Below are 21137 nucleotides of genomic sequence, written 5' to 3' on the forward strand. Positions count from 1 at the left end.
GTGCCGTTGGTTCCGTTAGCTTCCGTTAGCTGCTAACTGGTGGCCGGTACAGCGTCGTAAAAAAAATAACGCAGAAGCTGTAGTCGTAGAAGACACTTCCACTTTAGAATTAAATAAAAATCGACAAGATAAATAAAAAATCTACGTGCAAAACAATGAGAGTGAGCCGCAGAGAAGCAGTTGTGTGTGTCTGTGTGTGTGTGTGCTGGTAGTTTTGTTAGCTTGAACAATCAGAAGTGTGCCTCAAGTTACAGGACAGAGACCGCTGCTTTGCTTATGTTAAGCCCCAGTATTTTATTTAAGATGGATACATGTACACTCTGAACTTTTCATTTTTAAAGAGTTCCCAAGCATCAATGTCTCAGTTGTTTTGAGATGTCATATATTCTTTTTAATACAGTCCACCTTGTTTATGGTTGTCAGGAAAATCCATTCCTGACAAGAGATGTGTTTTAAAATACACCACAGCTTACAACAGGGATGAGCATTTATTGTGCGTTCTCATATAATGGGGATTATGTAGGCTTTTGGGGCTTTAGTTGGATCCATGAATATATGACACCGGAACGGTTTGAATTAAACATGTTGCTTCAATTACAAGAGAATATTTCCAGCTTTTGCATCCTGTTTTCATTCAGAATGTCTTTGTGGCCTGTTGAAAGACACGCAGAACGAGACGTTGTCCTGCCAGAAAAGGAATATATATGCCTGTTGTATAAAGTTTGTGGATATTTGAAGATTGTTTGATCATAACTGCAAGATGAATCTTTTGGATTTGATTTTCAAAGGGACATTATTACTGCTACTTTGGATACTCCAGTGAGGAAGGATATACTCCCACAGTTAGGACAGAATGACAGAATGTCTGCCTTTTTAATTTTAGGAACATGTAACATCACTGGGAAAATATTGTATCTATAGATACAAGGTAGTTTTTCGCCACTTATTGTTTTGTTGTACTTTGCCCAAAATATACTTGTTCTTTTTGTTGTGTCCGGGGGGTTCACTCGTGTCTCTGAAAGTGAAGGCCCATACATTCAACACAGCATACGATGATGGCGCTCCCTTGTCTGGAGTTGCCGGCACAAAATCACATGTTAACTCTCTCCACAGTTTGAACACTGTAATTGAGAAAAGTAGAGTACATGGAGCAGGATACAAGAGACAGGAGGAGAAATATGTTTAAGAAGGATGATCGCGGACTAATAATAGGGTTTGTCGTACTTTGTGCATGTTCAAACATCCAGTGAACAATATCAAAAAGCATGCTGCAACTGAGAAGAAGGTTAACACCAATTGCAGGATCTAGCCAAGGATCCCCTGACCCCTCCATATCTCCACGCTGCTGCAATGAATAGCGGGCCTGATTTTGAGTCTTCCCTAATTACAAGGCATGACATGGTGAGGGAAAACAAGGCTGTTAAAAAGCAGATGTCTGCACCGGGATTGTTATTTTCATGGCGCGAGGTGATATGTTGCCGTGTACGGTTTTACACGCAAGCTGAAAATGCATGTTATCTGATTAAAGTGGGCGTCCGGGGGCCCGTGCTGCATCTACTGTCTCTAGGTAAAGAGGGGATATTTACCGCACGGCAGGAACACTTTGCACTCAGCCTGAGGGAGTCGCCGCCGACGTGAGGAAGGGAAGAAGCATCGTGTCTGACCTACCAGCCGGTGGGTGTATCGTACCTACAGTCCATTTCAAAAGCAGAGCAGCAGAGAGAAGTAGATTCGTAGGAAATGAGCGTACTCCAATGTCATACTGTCAGTGTATGACAGCTTGACTTCATGTGTTTTTGTTCCATCAGGGATCATGTGGACAGCGGTGCTCCTTCTCACTATGGCAATAGTGGATCTGAGCGTCAGTCAGCATTACAGCCAGTGGCTGTCCCAGCTGCGTGGGCGGCGGCAGCCCCTCGGCTGGGGGGCCGAGGACGCGGACTGCCCCCTGGAGTGTGACTGCCCACCGAGCTACCCCACGGCGATGTACTGTAACGGTCGAAACCTCCAGCATGTCCCGAACGTCCCCTCCCACATCGAGTACGTCTACCTGCAGCACAACCAGATCGCGGGCATCCGGGACGGGGTGTTCGACGACGCCCCCAACTTGGTCTGGCTCATGCTGTTCAACAACCGGCTCGACTCGGACAAGATCGGCAAGGGCGTCTTCGGCAAGCTGAAGCACCTGGACCGCCTCTTCTTGGACCACAACGAACTCACACGGGTGCCCCCAAACCTGCCGAAGTCCATCACAGAGCTGCGACTTGGTCACAACAAGATCTCAAAAGTTGTCTCCAGCTCGTTCGAGGGAATGACCAACCTCACCGCCCTTCGGCTCCAAGCGAACGTCCTAGAGGACGTTGGAGGTGCGTTGGAGGGACTGAAGTCTCTGACCATGCTGGATGTGAGGCAAAACAAGCTGAGAAAAGTCCCAGACAAGCTCCCAGAGGCCCTGCAGCAGCTCTACCTGGAGTTTAATGACATAGAGAGTGTGCCGACGGGCTTTCTTACCTTGAATCCCAACCTGCAGTTTGTCCGTTTGGCTCATAACAAGCTAACAGACAAAGGACTTCCGTCCAATGTCTTCAATGTCAGCACGCTGGTTGAGCTTGACCTTTCGTTCAATAAACTGGAGAAGATCCCTGTGGTCAGTAGGAACCTGGAGAACCTTTATTTACATGCCAATAAGATCAAAGGTATGGACACTTCTTAACTATAACATCTATTTTATAATATAAGTAGTGACCTTCAATGTATTAGAGGATTTAAATGTAGGGTTTTCCGTTTGTAATGCTGAAACCAGACCAGATTGGATCTATTAATAGTTTGATAATCTTCTTATGGGAAGAGTGAGGTTGGGTCACTTTTGTAGTGACAACAAATGACCCTCCATTACTCACACACAACAGTAATGCAAAATAATTTTATCTTCCAACAGATGTAGGTATCTGTGCACAATTTACCAAGTGCTTTGTAAGGCCGAGTTTTGTTTAATGTCCAAGGACAATATTTCCCCAAACTTCTCCCTTCCCAGGATGTTTTGTACATTTTTTTGTTCTGGTATAAAACATCCTGTTAATAGGATTTGATTGAACATGTGAACCCTGTATATTTACAATGTTACGTGTTCAGCCCTTTTTTTTTTGAGAAAATAAAACGTGGCATGGAATTAGCAAAAAAAACACTAAATCAAACCCTCACAGTGGGTTCACAGCGGTTCTTGTTTAATAAGGACAATAGAGTTGCACAATTTGCTTTTTGTTGATTTATAAAAGGTTGTGGCTCAGTGTGAGGGTGAATAACACCAGCATATGCTAAAAAGAAACTCTCCCTCTCTCACAACCAATCCCGCTCTCCCCCCCACTGAATAATGACAGCTACTCGTTTATTTAATTTTTTGACCAATATTTGCACATTTTAAGTGAGAACTTAAAATATTTTAACTGGGGTTGGCTGGCACAGCAGGACACACTCTACGAACTGAGCGTGTACCAACACACCAGACCCACAAATCTTCAGTGGCGTAAATGTGGGCAGAGACACAACGTTTGAATTAGGTTTAGAACTAATGAAATCAAGCCTTTGTCCTAGACATAATTCCACATGTAAGTACAAGACCTACAGCCACTTAATGTACTGCAGTTGCTCGTGTGGTTTGAGTTGTTCAGACATGCACCCGTGCACTCACATTGTTTGTATCCTTGTGATTTATTGTAGAGAAGCTCAACATTCTAAAACATCTACAACATATTTTTGCGTTCAGTTCTTCAGCGACCGTACTTAACAACGGCCACTGCTCATTCACTGATTGTCCGACTCCACAAATTTAGAGTGACTACAAACCCAATGCCCTCCGCCTAAAGCATCTGTCGCCAGAATGCCAGGGCCCCCGAGGTATCCGCTTCCAGCAATCGCATCAGCAATCTCTGGCGGGACAATCCTAATTCCCGCTGTCTACTTGAGCAACCACTTTAGCTTTCCCTCGGAAATGCCTGCCCCAGGCCATCTACTTATTCACAATACTTCTAGCAATCACAGAAGCCAGCCTTAAGAGGGAATACCAAGTTGTTTTTTCTTAATTCTACGGAATCAACCCATAGCCACAGCAAGGATTTCGCAAACACCCCGTCAGTCAAGCAGCACACAGCTAATCCATCACACACCAGTAGGATGTCCATGCTATTCCTATTCCATCCTTACTGTCGAGCCTAGCCCAAAACACCACCACTCAAGTCCTCCATGCAATAAGATCCCATTCAAAAATCCTAGCCGCTATCGGATCAAATGATTTTCACACTGCTTCAACCTCAGAGGTCGTACCATCCCTTTGATTAATGCTGTCCCCTTTATTCGGAGAGAAGAAGGCCAGATTATGAAGTCCTTAACTTTGGTCGACCCAGTCTTAAGTAACAGGGTGCTACCCACAACGCATTTGGCTAAGTAGACAAGCTAAACAAAGTTTGAGCTTTGCATCCCAGCCACATTTAAACTGTTAAAAGCTACATTTTATGGTGAGGTCTTTGTTGTGAACATCCTGCGTGTCCTGATGCAACATTATATTTTAGTCTTGCAGTCTGTGCATATTAGAGTGTAATTTCCCCTCATGCGTGATGCAGTCTGAATTCAAAATCAGAAAAGATTTTAAAACTGCAGAAGCTTTCAGTCCTGGTTGATTTTTGAGTAGTGGGCATAGTTCCGTTTTTGTGTGTCTGCTATGAAGAAATACCTAATAGAGCCTTTTTATTACATATATCCCCCAAAAATATCCCCACAAAAAACAGTTCACAATGTTGCAAATATACAAACATTAAATCACATGGAATATCAACACTTTAACTGAAAAATTACTTTTTATTTTTATTTTTTTATTAAAGAACCCATGGCCTATAATTAAATGATCTATTTAATTATATACAACGTATATAATTAAATATTTTTTATGTAAATAGAAATTGATTTTTTTAAATATTTACATTCATGTATACATGAATACATGAACATTCATGTATACATGAAAATATTTACATTCATGTATACATGAATGTAAATATTTAAAAAAATCTCCACTATCTATACTTGTCATCTATAAATAATTCATCTATAAATAATGCAGAAAATACACAAAAATATTTCGAGGTAGCGTTTTTCTTTCATACACTCATCTGTATAGTCTAATCCATTTATGACAAGAATAAAAAATGTCCGTATTTGTCAATGGTTAAGAGGAGCAACAATTCCAGCAACTGGCAGGATTACAAGCTGATATTAGATGTGCACGGCATAAAACAGGAGGGTTTACGGGGGATTACAACCACCAGAACATTAAAGGTACCCATCTTCCGAGTATCGGAGACGTTGGTGACAAGAGGCGCCTGCGCAGAGCCCAACGGATATTAAAGAAAATACCCGCCATGTCTGGCAAGAGACACAGTATCAGACCAGCAGACCAGTTCAGCCTCTTTCCTCACCACTATCGTACAACCGTTTTCTTAGATTGCCAAATCACATTTTTTCATTCAATTCAATGTGTCCAAAGTTTTTTATTGGTTCTGTGTGCAAAAGGCCGACAACCGCTGGACTTGAACATGTGGGCCGCCCTCACGGTTCTCCCCTCTTGTGCCGTTTCAGAGTTCTCCCTGAGCAGCTTCTGCGGTCCGATCAGCATGACAAACTTCTCCAGGCTGAGAATGCTGCGTTTGGAATCCAACGAGATCAGCGCCAAAGACATTCCTGCCGAGGCGGCCTACTGTTTGCGGCGTGTTGCCTTCATTGATGTGTAGCTCTCTCTCTCTCTCTCCCTGTCTACCCAGGGTGTTACTCAACACTCCCTGCTGTTATATTTACCATGTAACCCGTCACAGTCCACTACATCACACACGTTTAAGATAACGTGTTTCGAAACAGTCATGAGAGCTACTATTGTTACTCAGAATGATGAACAGCTCCGGGATTCAACAGGAAATTCCAGAGGTGTCTAATCACGTATCCAGATGAGCAATGGGGAAGGGTTTAATCCATCGCACAAACTAATTACATCAGTTTTAGGATGCTGGCAAAAATAATAGGAAGAATGAATGTGATCAAGCCTTATGTTTAGGTGCCAACAAGTTCTGCTGCTGACCTGTCTGGCAAAATAGAACCTGTGTAAATCTGTCATCAATGTGAGAGTCTTTGCTCCCACCAAGTGGCACAAGGTGATAAAACAACAGGTTGAGTAACCTTCATCTGTAAAACGTCACATACCATATCTTCACTAACGGAACCGTTTGACTGCTACAATGTTTCCATCAACATTTAAACACGTATTTATAAAATGTGAAAAACATGTGTTTCTCCTCAAAGAGCCCCTGAATTATTCAAGGATAATAACTAACCTTTTGAGGATTTTTTTCTTTTTCAAAATACTTTTTATGGAGTGAATTTGGAGAAATGTTTATCAAAGACAAATGTGAACTTGACAGCAAGCTAATGTCAGGATTTATGAGATCACTTTGTATCCACCATTGACAGCTCTGAAATGTTTTTGTGTAAAGGGAATGTTTGTATCTATTATCACATCCTAAAAATAAAGAATGAATCACCTTCCGGAGTAATTTGCTCTAACTTTTGTCACTTGTCACAGCATGTTTCTCTGTCTCAGGCCGTTCCCTGCGTGTTATTCTAGAAGACCACTCGCCTCTTCATCTCACACAGCTGCTTTTAATCCTCCGCCGAAATGCACCTAATCTCATTACAGAAACGTGATTCTTGTTTTGTGCCGGCGCCAGCGGGGCAGTGATTTGCACACTGATAAGCTGCAACTCGTGAAATGAAGCGCTTTATAGATGAGGATTTATTACAGGCTGTCGGGTGGAGCGCTGCGGTCTCCCTCCTTCACTTCCTACACAGATTCTACAAAAACAGAGGCCGGCGCACGTGCACACGCAGGGTTCTTTGAGTCATCATTAGGTTGACTCCAGAGGACGAGGGAATGCGATCCGTTATTATAACCCCCCCCTGCTCCCTCAGACGGCTGCACCCGAGATCAATGACCACCAGGCCGACCAATTCCGCTCGCCTTCCTGTTTCTGAACTAAACAAATTATTACCTTGAATTCTATAATTCCGCTTTAAGTTTGGACCGATTCAAATAATAAGTCCTCTTCATTTGAAAGATCTCTCACCTAGTTGTTTGTGCACAATGTTATTCCCATATAAAAGCGCAGTATTGTGTTGTTATGTGCAGCGTCTGCAGTGTGCAGTGTGTGCAGTATGTTCAGTATGTGCAGTGTGTGCAGTATGTTCAGCATGTGGAGCATGTTCAGTGTGTGCAGTATGTGCAGTGTGTGCAGTTTGTGCAGTGTGTGCAGTTTGTGCAGTGTGTTTAGTATGTGCAGTGTGTTTAGTATGTTCAGTGTGTGCACTGTGCTCAGTATGTGGAGCGTGTTCAGCGTGTTCAGTATGTGCAGTGTGTTCAATATGTGCAGCGTGTTCAGTGTGTTCAGTATGTGCAGTGTGTTCAGTGTGTGCAGTGTGTTCAGTATGTGCAGTGTGTGAAGTGTGCCCAGTGTGTTCAGTATGTGCAGTATGTGCAGTGTGTTTAGTATGTGCAGTATGTGCAGTGTGTGCAGTATGTGCAGTGTGTGCAGTATGTGCAGTTTGTGCAGTGTGTGCAGTATGTTCAGTGTGTTCAGTATGTGCAGTGTGTGCAGTATGTGCAGTATGTGCAGTTTGTGCAGTATGTGCAGTGTGTGCAGTATGTGCTGTGTGTTCAGTGTGTGCAGTATGTGCAGCGTGTTCAGTATGTGCTGTGTGTTCAGTGTGTGCAGTATGTGCAGTGTGTTCAGTATGTGCTGTGTGTTCAGTGTGTTCAGTATGTGCAGCGTGTTCAGTGTGTGCAGTGTGCACTCGAGTTGGTCTTTCCATGTACTTCCCACAGACTCTTGCTGTGACGCCCTGTGCACTTACGACACATCTTTCAGCGGGCGTGTATCTATCGGGATCGAATCTCTGTGAAAACACCTCGGTGGGTTTTTATCAATATCAGAGTTTTCTCCAGAGTTCCCTGAAACAAAACCAGCTTTGGTTGTGACTTTTAGAAGTTGGCCTTGTGAGGACTTTGGAAAGGCCAATGATGAGGGGAACATTTCCCCAGCAGCAGGAAAAGACATTTTGAAACCTTTCCAATAAAGCGTTTTAGTCCAACAGGATGTGGTCAATTAGGTAGCCCAAATCCTTTAATGGGCTCTTTAGATGTGCGCTCATTGTGTTAGTGCATGAAAGTACTGGTAGCCGGAAAGACAGAGAGATCTGTGGGGATTTGATATCGACTGAAGCTTTATTATCAATACAGTGGTTGAATAGAGTCAAACTAATAAATAACTTGTGGAAATGTTTGGCACACAACATTACAAAACAGTTGGTTAAGTGGTAGCAAATGGACGCACGCAGTTCAACACACAAATGTGTAAAAATAAAACTTTTGCCTTTAGTGGAAAAGATATCTGCAAATACATAATATACATACCATGTTATTTAAAATAAGGACCAGATTTGTTCTCAGTCAAAGCCAAGCTTCGCAGTTAAAACGGTGAGCACGACACACAACAAACACACAACACAGACGTGAAAAACTTGTTCACGATCGAAGGAATGTGCAGCTTCTCAGGTTCTCCGTTCGCCGCCGCTCCGCTCTTTACCGCCCGGGGAGGGAATAACGAGGATGCAAAGAATATCAATGACGGATGTGCACTGCGGCCACTGAGGCCGACGCAGGTGTTGCTCCAGATGTCGCAGCCTTTTAAACGCAATACTCACATTATTGCGGCTCCATCTCCACGTCCTGCCGGGCTCTGCGGAGGTCCAGATGACAAGGGAACGCGTGAGGATCACTTGGGCAAACACGCAAGGACGGATCGTTTTGTGTTGTAACAGTGGTTTTCTCACCTTGAGTTCGGATGTGGTCTTGATCTGTGGCCGTTGTGAGTTATCTGCTTTGAAAAAAGAAAAAAACTTCTAAACTATCTAATGAAACACAAGTGTTCATTAAATAAATGTCATGTTAAAGGAAAAAACACAACAGAAATCGGATTCACAGCGGGCTTGTGTGTGAAAATCCAGACCAAATTAACTGTATTTTGGGCAAAATGTTCTTACAGTTAGAACATGTCGACGACCCAAAGGACCAAGCCACTAGAAGTAGAAACACGATTATGGGCGATTCAATATTTCTCCGTACAAAACGTGCGGCGGCTCACGAGTCAAAGAACAAGCTCTGGATTGAATTTAATTTTAAAGCCCATCAAAAGTTCACGTTTATGTTTCTTTCTCACCGCTGCAGACAAAGCAAACAACACAGGCCGAGATCATAACTCAACCTGCACGGCGCCTCAGTTTCAACAACTTCTGAAATCTTTTGTATTTCCAGTGTATTGTCAATGTTATGAGAAAGCACATAAATAATACATTTAAAAGGTAGTCGGGATTTACTTCCCCCCTGTCGCAGAGAACCCTTCTTGACTTTAAAAGAAAATAAATAAATACATTAAATAGAGGAAATTAAGTCAAGGTGCGATTGAGCTTAACAATAGGGATAGATTTCATAATTCATTCGTAAATATTCTAATAATAATATTATGGAAAAACAACAGAAAAAAAATAGCAGATTATACAATAATAAGCATACACAATAAATATACTTTTCAAATTATGACCAAGTAACATGGTGCAAAAATAAATGATATATACAGTGCTGAGAAAGTAATCACAAACAGGTTATCTTAACCTTATGATTTTGACTCCACGCTGTTGGGAAACAGCCCGAGCGATGTGAGTTCAGTACTAAAAACAAACATATGTTTGGCTGCTGTTTGGAACTTAAAGCAGCTTTCGGCTCACTTCCATCCCAGCTCTGATTTTAGCACCATTGAAACCTCAACTAAATGGAGTACTTGTCTTGGCGGGATTATTTTTTTCTTCCACCCATTTAGCCGCAGCATCTGACCTCTGCTCGCCCGCCGGTGATCCAGGCTGCGATTGGGCAAGAGGCGGGATACCGCCGCTAAGGAGGAAGGGCGATCACACGGCGCACACCTGTTCAGAATCACCTCTCCGTGCGAGTTCAGCAAATAAGCTGAACTGCATTAGAACTGGGGGAGAATTCAAGAACATTAAAACGTCGAGCTCCATGGACCTTCTCTTGCTGAAGAATGTAAGGAATGGGCGTGATGTGGAAAGTTGGTTTGTAGACTCCAGTTTGGCATTGAGGCCGTCTTGTTATTTTGCAACCACAAGACGAGCGGGTGCAGCTAACTGCAACCGAACCCACCAAAAGTTAATACTTACTGAAAGAGATAATGCTGTAAGATCAATACATACACGACACTGGACCACGGGTGAGACCTGTCAATCATCAGGTAGCCCCGCCCTAAAGCATCCCCTGCTTTATGGTCTGCTTGACCATAATTTACTAAATGAACATCATGCTGTGTTGAAGAAGACTTGAAACTAGAGATTGAGACCATAAACTCCTGATTACAATGGAGTCATTTTCTCATAGACTTCTATAGGACCAGAGGAGTCGCCCCCTGGTGGCCATTGCAGAGAATGCAAGTTTCAGACACTTTGCCTCACTGTTCAGAATACTGCTGAATACCACAATCACACAACTGCGCACACAGCTACTATAGTTAACGGAACAGATGTAATAGTCCAGGCTTCAGGATGAGGGGGGGGGGGGGGGGGGGGGGGTAGATGCTCTATACTCATTTTTATGCATCAAGCCTCATGCCTCATCATGTGTCACGACCGATATTGTTCACCACCCCACAAAGGGTTTCTGGCCTTCGGGCCACTCTGTAACGTGAAACGTCCAGTTACAAAATCAACCGCTGTCAAAGGTTCAGCGCTTAAAACGAGACAGGAAATGACATCAGTGGCGAACGGAGACGGCGACGGCTTGCGGGCAAAGAGTAATTGAGAGTCAAAAGCGTCGTCGGGCCCTTCATTGCGAAAGGCCTCTCCGGAGCCGCCGTTTGACGCGGCGCCGCGCGGTGAGCACAGGTGTTCCTGATCAACGTCATTAGGACTCCATTTGTCACAGTTTGACACATAAACGCTTCCATTCCGTTCTACTGCACTCCTTTACATTTTTAGGGAAAGGGTTTTTCTTCTCCTGGATTACGGTAGCAGGTTGAAACAATTTCAAACACGTAAACAAACACAAACAAATGAAACAGAAAACAGGCTACAAAACTACTTGTTTAGGTGCAATCGATGAAACCAAACCAAACCACAATGGAAGTACTTGGTAAACATACGTCCTACCACGCTCAGCTTGCTCGAGGCCTCCCGCCTGTGTACTTTTGCAAAAGTCTAAATCTAAAATGAAATTGTTTACTGCACACATTCCCTGGCAGCCGGAGCGTGATCACCCCCCCCCGTGTAGTATGTCCCTGCTCATGAATAAGCACATGTGTAATCAATACGCAGAATCCATCAACCACTCTTCCTCTTTCAAGCCTTCTAGTCTTCAGTCAGATGGGAACGCGTCTCCTCTCCCCTCCTTACGTCAATGAGTGAACTGCTTAATTTGTTGAGGTGTTTTTTTTGGAGTCTCCCCAAAGTCCAACAATCCAAAACATCCAACATGTTGTTGAGAAACCAGCTTTTTAGTAGTTAAGACCTATCAATGCAATGACCTGCAGGATGAGTCCACCATGAGGAGCCACTCCGACTGCAAACAAATGGCTTTTCTCTCCGTGCAGATTGCATTTTCTAGCAGGTCCTGCAGTTAACTTCAACACATGCCTGCTAGACAATGTCAAACAAATCAGAATCGCCTGATAAATATAAACCTGGTCCCAGAAGCTGATTTTTGCCCCAAGGATCAGTACAGTCAAACAAGGAAACAGAGACACAATAGTGTCCCTTCTAAGGCCTCTGTCTTTCATGCATAAGAGTCAAGCCAGACCTCTTGGCGTTCTCTCAGGATCTGATTTAGTCTCAAACGTCATACCAAATCGATCGGCCGCTTTGCTCGCCGCCATCTTACAAGAAACGTTTCAGGAAACAAGAGGAGTTATGTGCAAGCTAGAGAAAAGAGAAGAGAAAAGCCACTGGGATTGTAGGAATTGTTTCTGTTAAGCTTCTTCACACTAGTGCAGCGCGCCTGATCCGTTTACCCTCATGAGTCTGTGTGTGTGTGTGTGTGGTTATAGTATCCTTTTACCCTGTGTTGTGACCGCCGTCCTTTTATTACCCTTTAAATCACGCAAAATAGCCCTGATGTATTAAACGTGCCGCAGAAATAACTTTTCTCGCTCCGACTTATTTTCATCTGAAACAGAAGCGTGTTTTTGCCAAAACGCAGTGGTTTGTACAGGAGGAGCTGTTTGCACACCGCCGTCCCCGTCCTTCCTCCTTCCTCCTTCCTCCTTTCGCCGAGCGCACCGGCCAGGCTGGCTGCCGGTCAAACCCATTCCCAGATTTAGTACCACTTCCTTAAAGCTCGTAAGCTCGAGCTGTGGATTAGAGAAACGTTTTCGGAGAGCCAGGTTGTAATTCAAAGGGCCTCTCTTGTCACCGATGCTCAGCAGGGACTGTTTCACGGCTTTTGATTTACTGGGCGCTTTTTATTTGGTCTCTTTTCAACGCATTGCTCATTTTTTTAGATTGAGTTGTATGAATCTTGACTGAAGTTATTATTAGCTAGGCTCCATTAACAAGGAGAAAATCACGGCTCTAAGTTAATAACTCAGCAGCAGCTGAAGGCCTCGTGTAGACCTGAACAGGACACAGACTGGGAATACTTTATTGGGTTGTACAGCCAGTACTATTTTACTTCTTTATTTTGGTGTTTATCAACAATTCTCTTAACAGGAATGAGCGTAATGTCGGGAATGACATCTGGGAAAGTCTGGAAGATTAATACATTTCACTTGCCTTTGTAGCAATAAGGACTAATTGCAAGTAAGTTATGTTCAAACTCAATTCCCAGAAATCCTTTGACTTCTCCTGGGAAAGTTACCACAGACACCAGTTTGTAATGCTGGGAATAAAAAGGGCTTTCACAACTTGGTCCTATGCTTCTTCACATCATTGGGTTACCTCAATTATTTGAATATTGAATTACTTGGAAACCACTGCGCGGGTTTCTAACTTTTTTTAGACACGAGCAGATGGCGCAACAGCGCTAAAACGGACGATCGTCTGCATACGCACTCCTCTGCATTCAGAGAATATTATGCACGCTCGGATGCAAAAAAGTTCTTTCTATCCTCCACGAAGAAGTCCCGGCGTATTTGATGGTGCTCTGCACTTGCTAGCGAGTGAACGCGGCAACTTCTGCAAGATACAGAGTGCCACAGATGGCGCGCGGGGCGGGCTGCCAAGGCCCGCCGGAGTGCAACGCGCCCCGGAATGCGTGCTTTCACTTTATTAGAGCACATGTGATGCAGAACTCAACAAAACAGCTCGTACCTTTTGTGTGATGAAACAGTAGAGGGTGAGTATCAGTAGCAGTCCGCAGACGGAGACCAGGATGAAGCCGAGCATGTACATGTCTCTGACCGGCCTTCTGTGCGAGGCCTTCGCCGAGCTGCTACTGTAACCGTCTGCGGGGAAAAAAGACACCGATGCGCTGATCTCAGGGGGGCTCCACGCAAACCGATCATCAATTCATTTTCGGGGCAGAAGAAATTCCCACCTGTAAAATACGGCGTGGGGGACTCGGTGTAGAGCTCTGGGGTGGAGCCAAAGGCGTCCGTGTACTCGTGCTGGCACCTCCAGTCGACCGCCGCGTCGCTGGTCGTCACCAGCTCCCAGTAGGCGGACAGCACCTCCGAAGCCCTCTGCAGCGCCTCCGAGGTGGACCCTCTGTGGAGCGTCTCAAAGCTCTCTGGCTTGTCCTGCGGCAGATTCCAAGAAACACAGCTTTCATTTGATCGCGAGTGCCGCAGATTTATCATCGGGGGGCAATTCCTCACACGCCACATATTTGCTCTCCATGCTTCTTATTGTTGAACGTGTGATCAACAGGGCCGCCGCCCGAAGACCCCCTGGGGCGCCTCACCTCGACCTCCTCGTTTATCTGAGGCACGCATTTCTGAGAGTAGATGTTGAGGATGAGCGCTCTCAGCGACTGGACGTAGCCGTCGTTGACTGAACCCCGGGCGTACTTGAAGTGGGTGGTGAGGAGCTCCAGGATCCAGGGCAGAGCGGCTTTCACGAAGCAGCACTTGCTCTGTGGGAAAACACGACGGGAGTCAACGGAAAGTCGGCCAAGTGAAGGAAAACAGTCCCACAACCCAAACGTCACCCTACCAGACTCCGCCGTTCTATGAGCGTGTAGGTTATCGTGCACCCGCTTCGCAACTGGTTGTCCATCTGCAGGAAACAACAACACGCAGGGGTTTCAGCCGCATAGTTTCTGCTGCTGATTCAACAGATGTGTTTCTGATGTTTCTACACCTACCAGATGCCTGACCGTCAGCAGGTGCTCCCTGGTGATGGAGTGTCTGCATGGACCTGGGACCTCGGCCATGGTCAGGGTGAAGCTCAGGAACATCAGTACGCACAGACCCTTTACCTGCAACTAGCAACAACCACGCGTCACCTTCACGTCTACGGCGCGTCCCCCCTCGCGTCCGATACTCGGTTAAATACGGACGAGGCGTCCTGAAGTTAACCGTTTCAACGTGAACGTGCTCCACGTGGTCGCCTCTCTCACTCCGATTCCCTTTGGCCGCCCTCGGGGCGATCATCAGGTCTTCGTTAGAAGCCTGTGCTTATAAAGTATTTTACATGGAAAAACAAAGCTTGACGCGAGGCTTAATGGAATGTGTTCCTGCGTGTACCAGAACAGTTAAACAGTTAGCATAATAACAGTTTCTGCCTTTCCATCCAGAGAACGTTATAAAAGCAGCTTTGTTTTAGTTGCGGCAATAATTTCCTCTCCCCAGTGGCCAATATCTGTGAGCTGTGACTCCGCAGCTCGACTCGGGTTAAAGGATCGGCTTTCAGGGCGAGATCCCGCCATGATCGCGGGGTGCCTCCTTGCTGCAACACTAACACTCGAGTGACCCCGGAGGAACCTACGGCCTCCCGTCAGATGGATCACAGCAACGGTCAAAGAGTGCCCTCTGCCTTGGAGACGCGTCCCGCTGCTGCAGATGTCTGCTACCAAGCGCCTCTGCAGCGGAACAGAGGCCGGAGGAGACGTTGTCTTTGCATTTCGAGATGGCGACGTGGCACATGTTTGTCCGCAGCGGAAGTTATTTTTGGTGTTATTATTCTGTGTTATTAATCACAACGTTGGCTGGTCGTACCTCGAGAGTTCAGTGCAGCCTCCCGTCCTCCCCCCCCAACTCCCCCCTGATCTGATTAACATCTGAGACGTTTAAGGACCCAAGAGGCAATTCTTTCAATGCCACCAGAAGAGACCAGTAGCATTCCTTTCGCATTCAGTTCATCGGTTGCCAACATAACACTGAGCTGCTTTTGAATTTATGGAACATAAACACTGTTTCTGCAATTTTTCCCATTAATTGCCATTCAAATAAAAAAAAAAGCTGCTACGAGTGAGAAAAAACACTCTGACTGCTATTGAGAACCCCCGCATGATTGATGATAATCAAATGAGTGTAATCTAATTAAAAGATTAGGGTGATCGCATGTGGAAAATTCAAGCGCACATGATGCAAACGTCCCTCCAGCTCCACGCTGCACATGATACGTTTGTGTGTGTCAGAGAGAAATCAAGCAAAAAAAAACTTACGACGATGCCCCCCCCGATAGCACGCGCTACTCTGTTCCTGCATGGGCTTCCCGTCTCGGCCCGCTGGCGATTGAAGAAAAGGCTCTCACCTACCTTCGCTTCGCTGTGAATCAGGGTTGACTCAAGGATGGTCATCTGGTACGTGTTTGACAATGGAAAACACCAGACTCCTGTGTCACACACATTGAAGCAAAGAGATCCCTTTTCGTATATTCAGTTCCACTCCGCAGGGGGGTAAAAAAACGGCTCCGTTAAGGTCAATCTGACACCCGGTCGCGTGGTGCTGCTCTGGAAGGCATCGCCCGATGTGCTCCTCCTGCACAGAGTGAGTGCAGAGCGAGATGCAGCTGACAGACGGCCCTTTTCACAGACCTCCCAACTCTTCACTGGTTGACGAAAAACCCACTGGCCTGCGTAGAGGCTTCGCTTTTGCTCAGCACCTCCTCTTGGGGAGTTACTGGAGAGAGGAGCTGGACGAATGAAGCTTGAGGGAGCCCGACGTGGGTGATGATAACATCTGTTCTCGTTTTAGAAACTCTGTGCATCCCCCCGGAGGCATTTTGCATTTAAATCACTTGTCCACATTTAATTCCTCGGAATAACAACTTTTAGAATGGGTCCGTCTTTGGGAGGGATTGATCGGCTCGCTGCTGCTGCAGACGTGAAGAAGAAAACATAGCGGAGGTTTTCAACTCCTTCCAATTCTTGATTAGCGTGGGCTCCAGAAATCTGTCCTGGGGGGTTTGGGTTTAGGAGCCAGCGTGTGTCTTCAGCTTTTAAATTCAATTGAGTTTAATGTAAAGTTTGTCCAAATTCAGCTCATTCACTTTTTTTGAGAATATCACCTATAATTACACATTATGAAGCCATGTTCATTTACCCAGGAAGTGCACAAATCCAAAATGTATGAAGTCGTGTACGTGGTGTGGGTTGTGATTTTAGAACTACTTATCAAAAATAATCAACTTCACGTGGTGTTTAAGAAATGTTTCCTAAAATGATGATGGATACATTAATACTGCAAACTGTCATGTGACCATGAGAGGAAGTTGAGGAGCTTTTAGATTGATGGGTTGAGGCCTTGCAATGAAAGAAGCTATTTGTTAAGCAAATATTTGGCAGGAATTATGCAGATAACAACTTGTGAAACATGTTGATTGTTCTGGTTTGTTTCCAGCCCAAATAGACACACATGTAAGAGATGTTTGAACGCCAGAGCTCGAGATGCTGCTTCAGCGTCTCAGATTGAACCCAAGCAGACAGTCCACGGATGTGAAAGCATGGGAAGACATCATTGTAGCACCGAGAAGAGACATCTGGCAGGGCTACGAGATGATGGCGTGTGGTTCGATTCGCTATCTAGCAGATCTGAATGTCTCTGTGGACTTTTTGCCTCTGGTACTAAACAGGGTTTTTTTGCAGCTTTTTCACTTATGTGTTTTAAATGTTTTTAGACAGACAAAGATAACTGCTTAATGTCCGGGATGCACAAAGTGCTCTGAGCAGAAACAGAATAGTTTCATTGAACTGTGACATTATATCTGGCTCTCGCTCTCCTCTGACCGCTGACTAGTGAAGATCCCTCAAAAAAAAAGTGTGAAGTTTTGCAGCACAGATTACTGCCAAACATGAGGCGGCTGTTTATAAGCCGCTCTTGCTCAACGGTGCAGGCGGTCAGCTCGTCCTTCACGTTGTTGCAGAAGGCCTTGAGGAAAAAAGAACAGCGCTGGAGTCCAATTTAAACCCCAGTAAACAAGTTTATTCTTGTTACGTCAGTACAACTACGTTGCTTTGTGTTAAATATTAGCGGTCACACACACGTTAAATGCTTAGAAACAGTAACAAGCAAAAAAGGACAGAAGGTGTTCAGAATCTGCTCGCTGATGATGATGTTTAACGCGGCGCCCACGTTGGACGGTTTTGAGTACCCGTGAAGAGGACGGCGGCACGTTGTCGGCAACGCGGCGGATGTTCCTCGCCGTCAGACCGCCGTGGCGAACCCTATCCGGTTATTGCGCCGGTCGAACTCTGTGTAGTAGCGGGCGATGAAGTTGGCCCCCAGGATCCAGATGGGCCCTGTAGGGGGCGGCACATCCAAGCCTCTGAAGGTCACGGTGCAGACGTCCCCCTCGACCTGCGATTGCTGGAGCCACAAAGGGGAAGAAGAAGAAGAAGAAGAAGGAAAAACAAGTAAAGGCCCCTGAGACGGTGGGAGAAGCACAGGAAACGGACTTGTCCGTCCACGAGGATTAAGGAGTGACCCAGCGGAGACGGATGAGGGCGCAGCCTGTTCAAACATATTTTACAAACTGAAAAAGAAAGAAAGCGTCTGCAGCTGCGAGATCAGTGCGTTGTCCCTATTTCACCTTTGAGGAGACGGATGAATCAACGCTACAGCACGTTCTTGTGAAAATGAGGAAGCGCTCACCCATAAGATGTAGTCCTCGTGGGTGAGCGAGTACTCCTGGCCCCCCAGGTGGAAGGTGACGCTGGGCAGCGACTTGACAGAGTCACAGTTGACTTTGTACTTTGGTGAGCGACACACACAAAAAAGTGACGGTCAGTTCATTTCTTGATCTTTTTTTTATGGACAGTCGTTTCTGTGGGAAACCATGTTTTGCGTGTGTGAAACGTTACTCCGCTTTCATCCAGCTGTGCTCCGATGGTCTTCATCAGCGCCGACACCGAGGAGGCGGGGCCTGTGATGTAGGAGGAGCCGGTGTCGATCACGGCTGTGCAGCCCTCGGTGCAGAAATGCATCTCCATCCCCACAGAGACTCTGAAAGCACGAAGCAGGAGGAGATGGATCACGGGGCGCCTGGTTTCTGGATGGCCGCGCACACGCACCGGATAGACATCTCACCCTTTCATGGTGACTTCCCACTTGCCCGTCTGTCTGGTGTCCATATAATTAAAGTTTCCGGTGTAGTAGTTTGGGTCGGTGCCGCCGAGGACCAGCTCTCCGCCGGGGGAGTGTTTCGGGTCCCTGAAAACATTCAATCAATCACCCTCGAGGCCATTTCCCGCCCCCCTCCCTCCTCCTCCCTCTGATCCCTTTGGATCATGTTCAGGCCTATGACCTATCGCTCCTATGAATGTTCTCCACAAATTCCCATGGAAGCTGTCATCATCACTCTTCTTTGACGGTTTTCCTTTTCACATTTCTGAGCGTGATGAATGAGGCGTGACTTTTTTAACGCCCTCTCGTCTCAACCACATCCAAAAAGAGACCCGAGGCGATGATAATACAAGTATATTATTTATGAACCGCTCTGCCAACAGGGATTCAAAAAAAACGAACGTTCTCCTCCCGCGAGGGTCCAGACCGCACGGCACAGCAGGTGGAGGAGGTCCGGGGGACTCGACCCACCTGCTGTAGTAGACGGAGAACACCTCTTCCTTGAGGACGTGCTGAGACATGATGCGGTCGAACACCGGAGTGATGCCGTCGATGGCCACGTTGGGGTAACCCATCCCCATCACGCCGTCGAATTTGGCGAAGATGAAAGGCATCGCCGACAGAGAGGCCGCCTCGGCAAACACCTGCACCACCGGGATACCTCCGACCTGCACAAACGAGCCGGGGGGGGGGTCAAAGGTCGGGTGTGCGGCCCGCGAGGGGAAATTGAAGCAAGACCGTTTCATCTTTTTCGTCAACTCACCACGACCACGTCCTCGCTCAGGAACCCCCGGACGTTCCCAGAGGCGTACTGGATGGAAAAGCCCGTTCCGTTCTCGATGTAAGTGCGAGACCTGGAGGCGTCGTACCTGTTGTGAGTAACTAAAACGTTCAAAAAAGGATTTGAGTCGTGAAACGAACCGGCACCCGGGAACAATTCTCACTCCAGAACACCGTTCACGTGAAGCAACAAAGCGTGCGTTTGATTTGCTCAAACCTTTTGATCCTTATTGTCCGTGTTCCGTATTGTGGCGAACTTGTGAGCAAAGGTTTTACTTTCCAGCAGGTACAAAGAAACAACATCATTCACGTTCACATTTCTAGCTTCCTTTTTGGTCTCCACCCACTCCTGAGGGAAACACCTAAATCTTCATCTGTAAGCTGCTGTTGGTTGCAAAAAGCGAGCATGAACTTTCATCACTGAAAACAGTCGCTGTTGTCTTTTTGCCGGTTGGTGAGTGTGGACTTACAGCAGGCAGTGGAGAAGGGCGAGCAGCTTTGCGAAGGCACCCACAGGTTCGCTGAGCCGGTGTCAAACACCACGTTGAACGTCTGGGCCGGGGAGCCGATGCTGATTTCCCCAAAGTACTGAGTCTGTTATGGGTGAACAGTAAAAACTTTTATGACTACCGACTCCCAAAACCGGCTTATTATGCGTTTTTTTATTTTCATCTGAGGTATTTTATTGAAAGCACAAGGGCATTTTCTTGCGCTGTCAGAGAAAAATGTAATTTGAGGTCACGATGTGCGAGATTGAATAAGTATGACTCCTGCAAAGAGTCATCTTGACATGCAGTTTTATTTTGAAAGCCTTCCCCGCTGAACGGCTGCTTTGAAATTCGAAACTGATCGTAAATCCAGTTAACTTGGTCTCAGTCCGTTTTGGATTTCCTCCTGAATGCGTGACCTTCACAAAACACGTAAACACAAACTAACTCTCAATGAGCGACGCGCAAAACGCTCTCACGTCCAAGTAGTTGGTCAGAGGAGTGGGAACTGTCCCGTTGTTGTGCTTGCTGTCGTCCGCGCCCTTCTGGGCCAACTCAGTCAGGACCTGCTCTGCGGAAACTCCCATCTCGCTCAGCGTCTCTCTGATGGAGGGCATCTTCTTCAGGGAGACTCTGTGATCAGAGCAGACGGGCCGGCGATTACTCAAAACACTAAAAGGCCTTTTGCGATGACTAGAAATTCTCCGGTGCGATATTCATCACGCCAGTCAGCGCCTGGTCACCGTCCCAGAATGATAATGCGCCTTTAACAAATCACAGACCGCTTTGCTCTTAAGCGCCCTGCCGTAAAAAATAAACCCGAAACACATGTTGGGCCAATGCGGAGAACATTAGCTCTAATATTCGCATATTAAACTCGTTTGTCTTAATCTCCGTTGTTGGTTGCTGTAAATCACTTCTCACCTTCTCAGCGCGTGGCCGCAGGTCAGGCTGGACGACAGAGCAGCCAAGCACATCCAGTAGTTCATCGCCGGTGCCATGTTGAGTTCCCCCGACGGGCAGGTGGAGAATGCGAGGCGGCGGCGGTTTTACGGCTCTCTCTGGTTACGCGAATATTCCACGTTCCTTCGAATTGTCAGTCCTGAACTGCCCGTCTCTCTCTAAGATGGACCTTCTTTATACCGCGGGCTCTTCTCCACTGGCTCTGGCTCCGCTAGACCTTCTGACCTGGTCACACAACCCCCCCCCCCCCCCC

The 21137-nt window shown here is 46.2% G+C and overlaps 3 protein-coding genes across 11 annotated transcripts; 1 reads left to right on the forward strand and 2 right to left on the reverse strand.

Annotated features, from left to right (window-relative positions):
* Nucleotides 1-1528: 1528 nt before the first annotated feature.
* Nucleotides 1529-6593, forward strand: fmodb (fibromodulin b). 2 transcript variants are annotated; one of them, XM_040194363.2, is made up of 3 exons: nt 1529-1674; nt 1809-2696; nt 5629-6593. In XM_040194363.2, the coding sequence occupies exons 2-3, from the start codon at nt 1814-1816 to the stop codon at nt 5778-5780; spliced, it is 1035 nt and encodes a 344-aa protein (XP_040050297.2). In that variant the 5' UTR covers nt 1529-1674; nt 1809-1813; the 3' UTR covers nt 5781-6593. The 2 variants fall into 2 exon arrangements, with proteins under 2 accessions (XP_040050297.2, XP_077938813.1); XM_078082687.1 differs by having other exon boundaries at nt 1626-1725.
* Nucleotides 6594-8298: 1705 nt separating this feature from the next.
* On the reverse strand, nt 8299-16202 carry csf1b (colony stimulating factor 1b (macrophage)). 8 transcript variants are annotated; one of them, XM_040194328.2, is made up of 9 exons: nt 15848-16202; nt 14453-14572; nt 14302-14364; nt 14051-14221; nt 13685-13886; nt 13459-13592; nt 8926-8969; nt 8797-8831; nt 8299-8672 (listed from the first exon to the last, which is right to left on the reverse strand). In XM_040194328.2, exons 1-8 carry the CDS (start codon nt 15887-15889, stop codon nt 8798-8800), a joined length of 810 nt encoding a protein of 269 aa, XP_040050262.2. In that variant the 5' UTR covers nt 15890-16202; the 3' UTR covers nt 8299-8672; nt 8797. The 8 variants fall into 8 exon arrangements, with proteins under 8 accessions (XP_040050262.2, XP_040050260.2, XP_077938841.1 ...); XM_040194326.2 differs by having other exon boundaries at nt 8926-8972; nt 15848-16164; XM_078082715.1 differs by having other exon boundaries at nt 15844-16160.
* A 1289-nt stretch (nt 16203-17491) lies between these two features.
* On the reverse strand, nt 17492-21095 carry ren (renin). The gene is made up of 9 exons (XM_040192226.2): nt 20846-21095; nt 20401-20554; nt 19904-20027; nt 19417-19535; nt 19125-19321; nt 18618-18740; nt 18392-18533; nt 18183-18281; nt 17492-17897 (listed from the first exon to the last, which is right to left on the reverse strand). Exons 1-9 carry the CDS (start codon nt 20920-20922, stop codon nt 17736-17738), a joined length of 1197 nt encoding a protein of 398 aa, XP_040048160.1. The 5' UTR covers nt 20923-21095; the 3' UTR covers nt 17492-17735.
* Nucleotides 21096-21137: the final 42 nt, after the last annotated feature.

Source organism: Gasterosteus aculeatus, chromosome 2 (genome assembly GCF_964276395.1).
Source record: "Gasterosteus aculeatus chromosome 2, fGasAcu3.hap1.1, whole genome shotgun sequence".
Lineage (NCBI taxonomy): Eukaryota > Metazoa > Chordata > Actinopteri > Perciformes > Gasterosteidae > Gasterosteus > Gasterosteus aculeatus.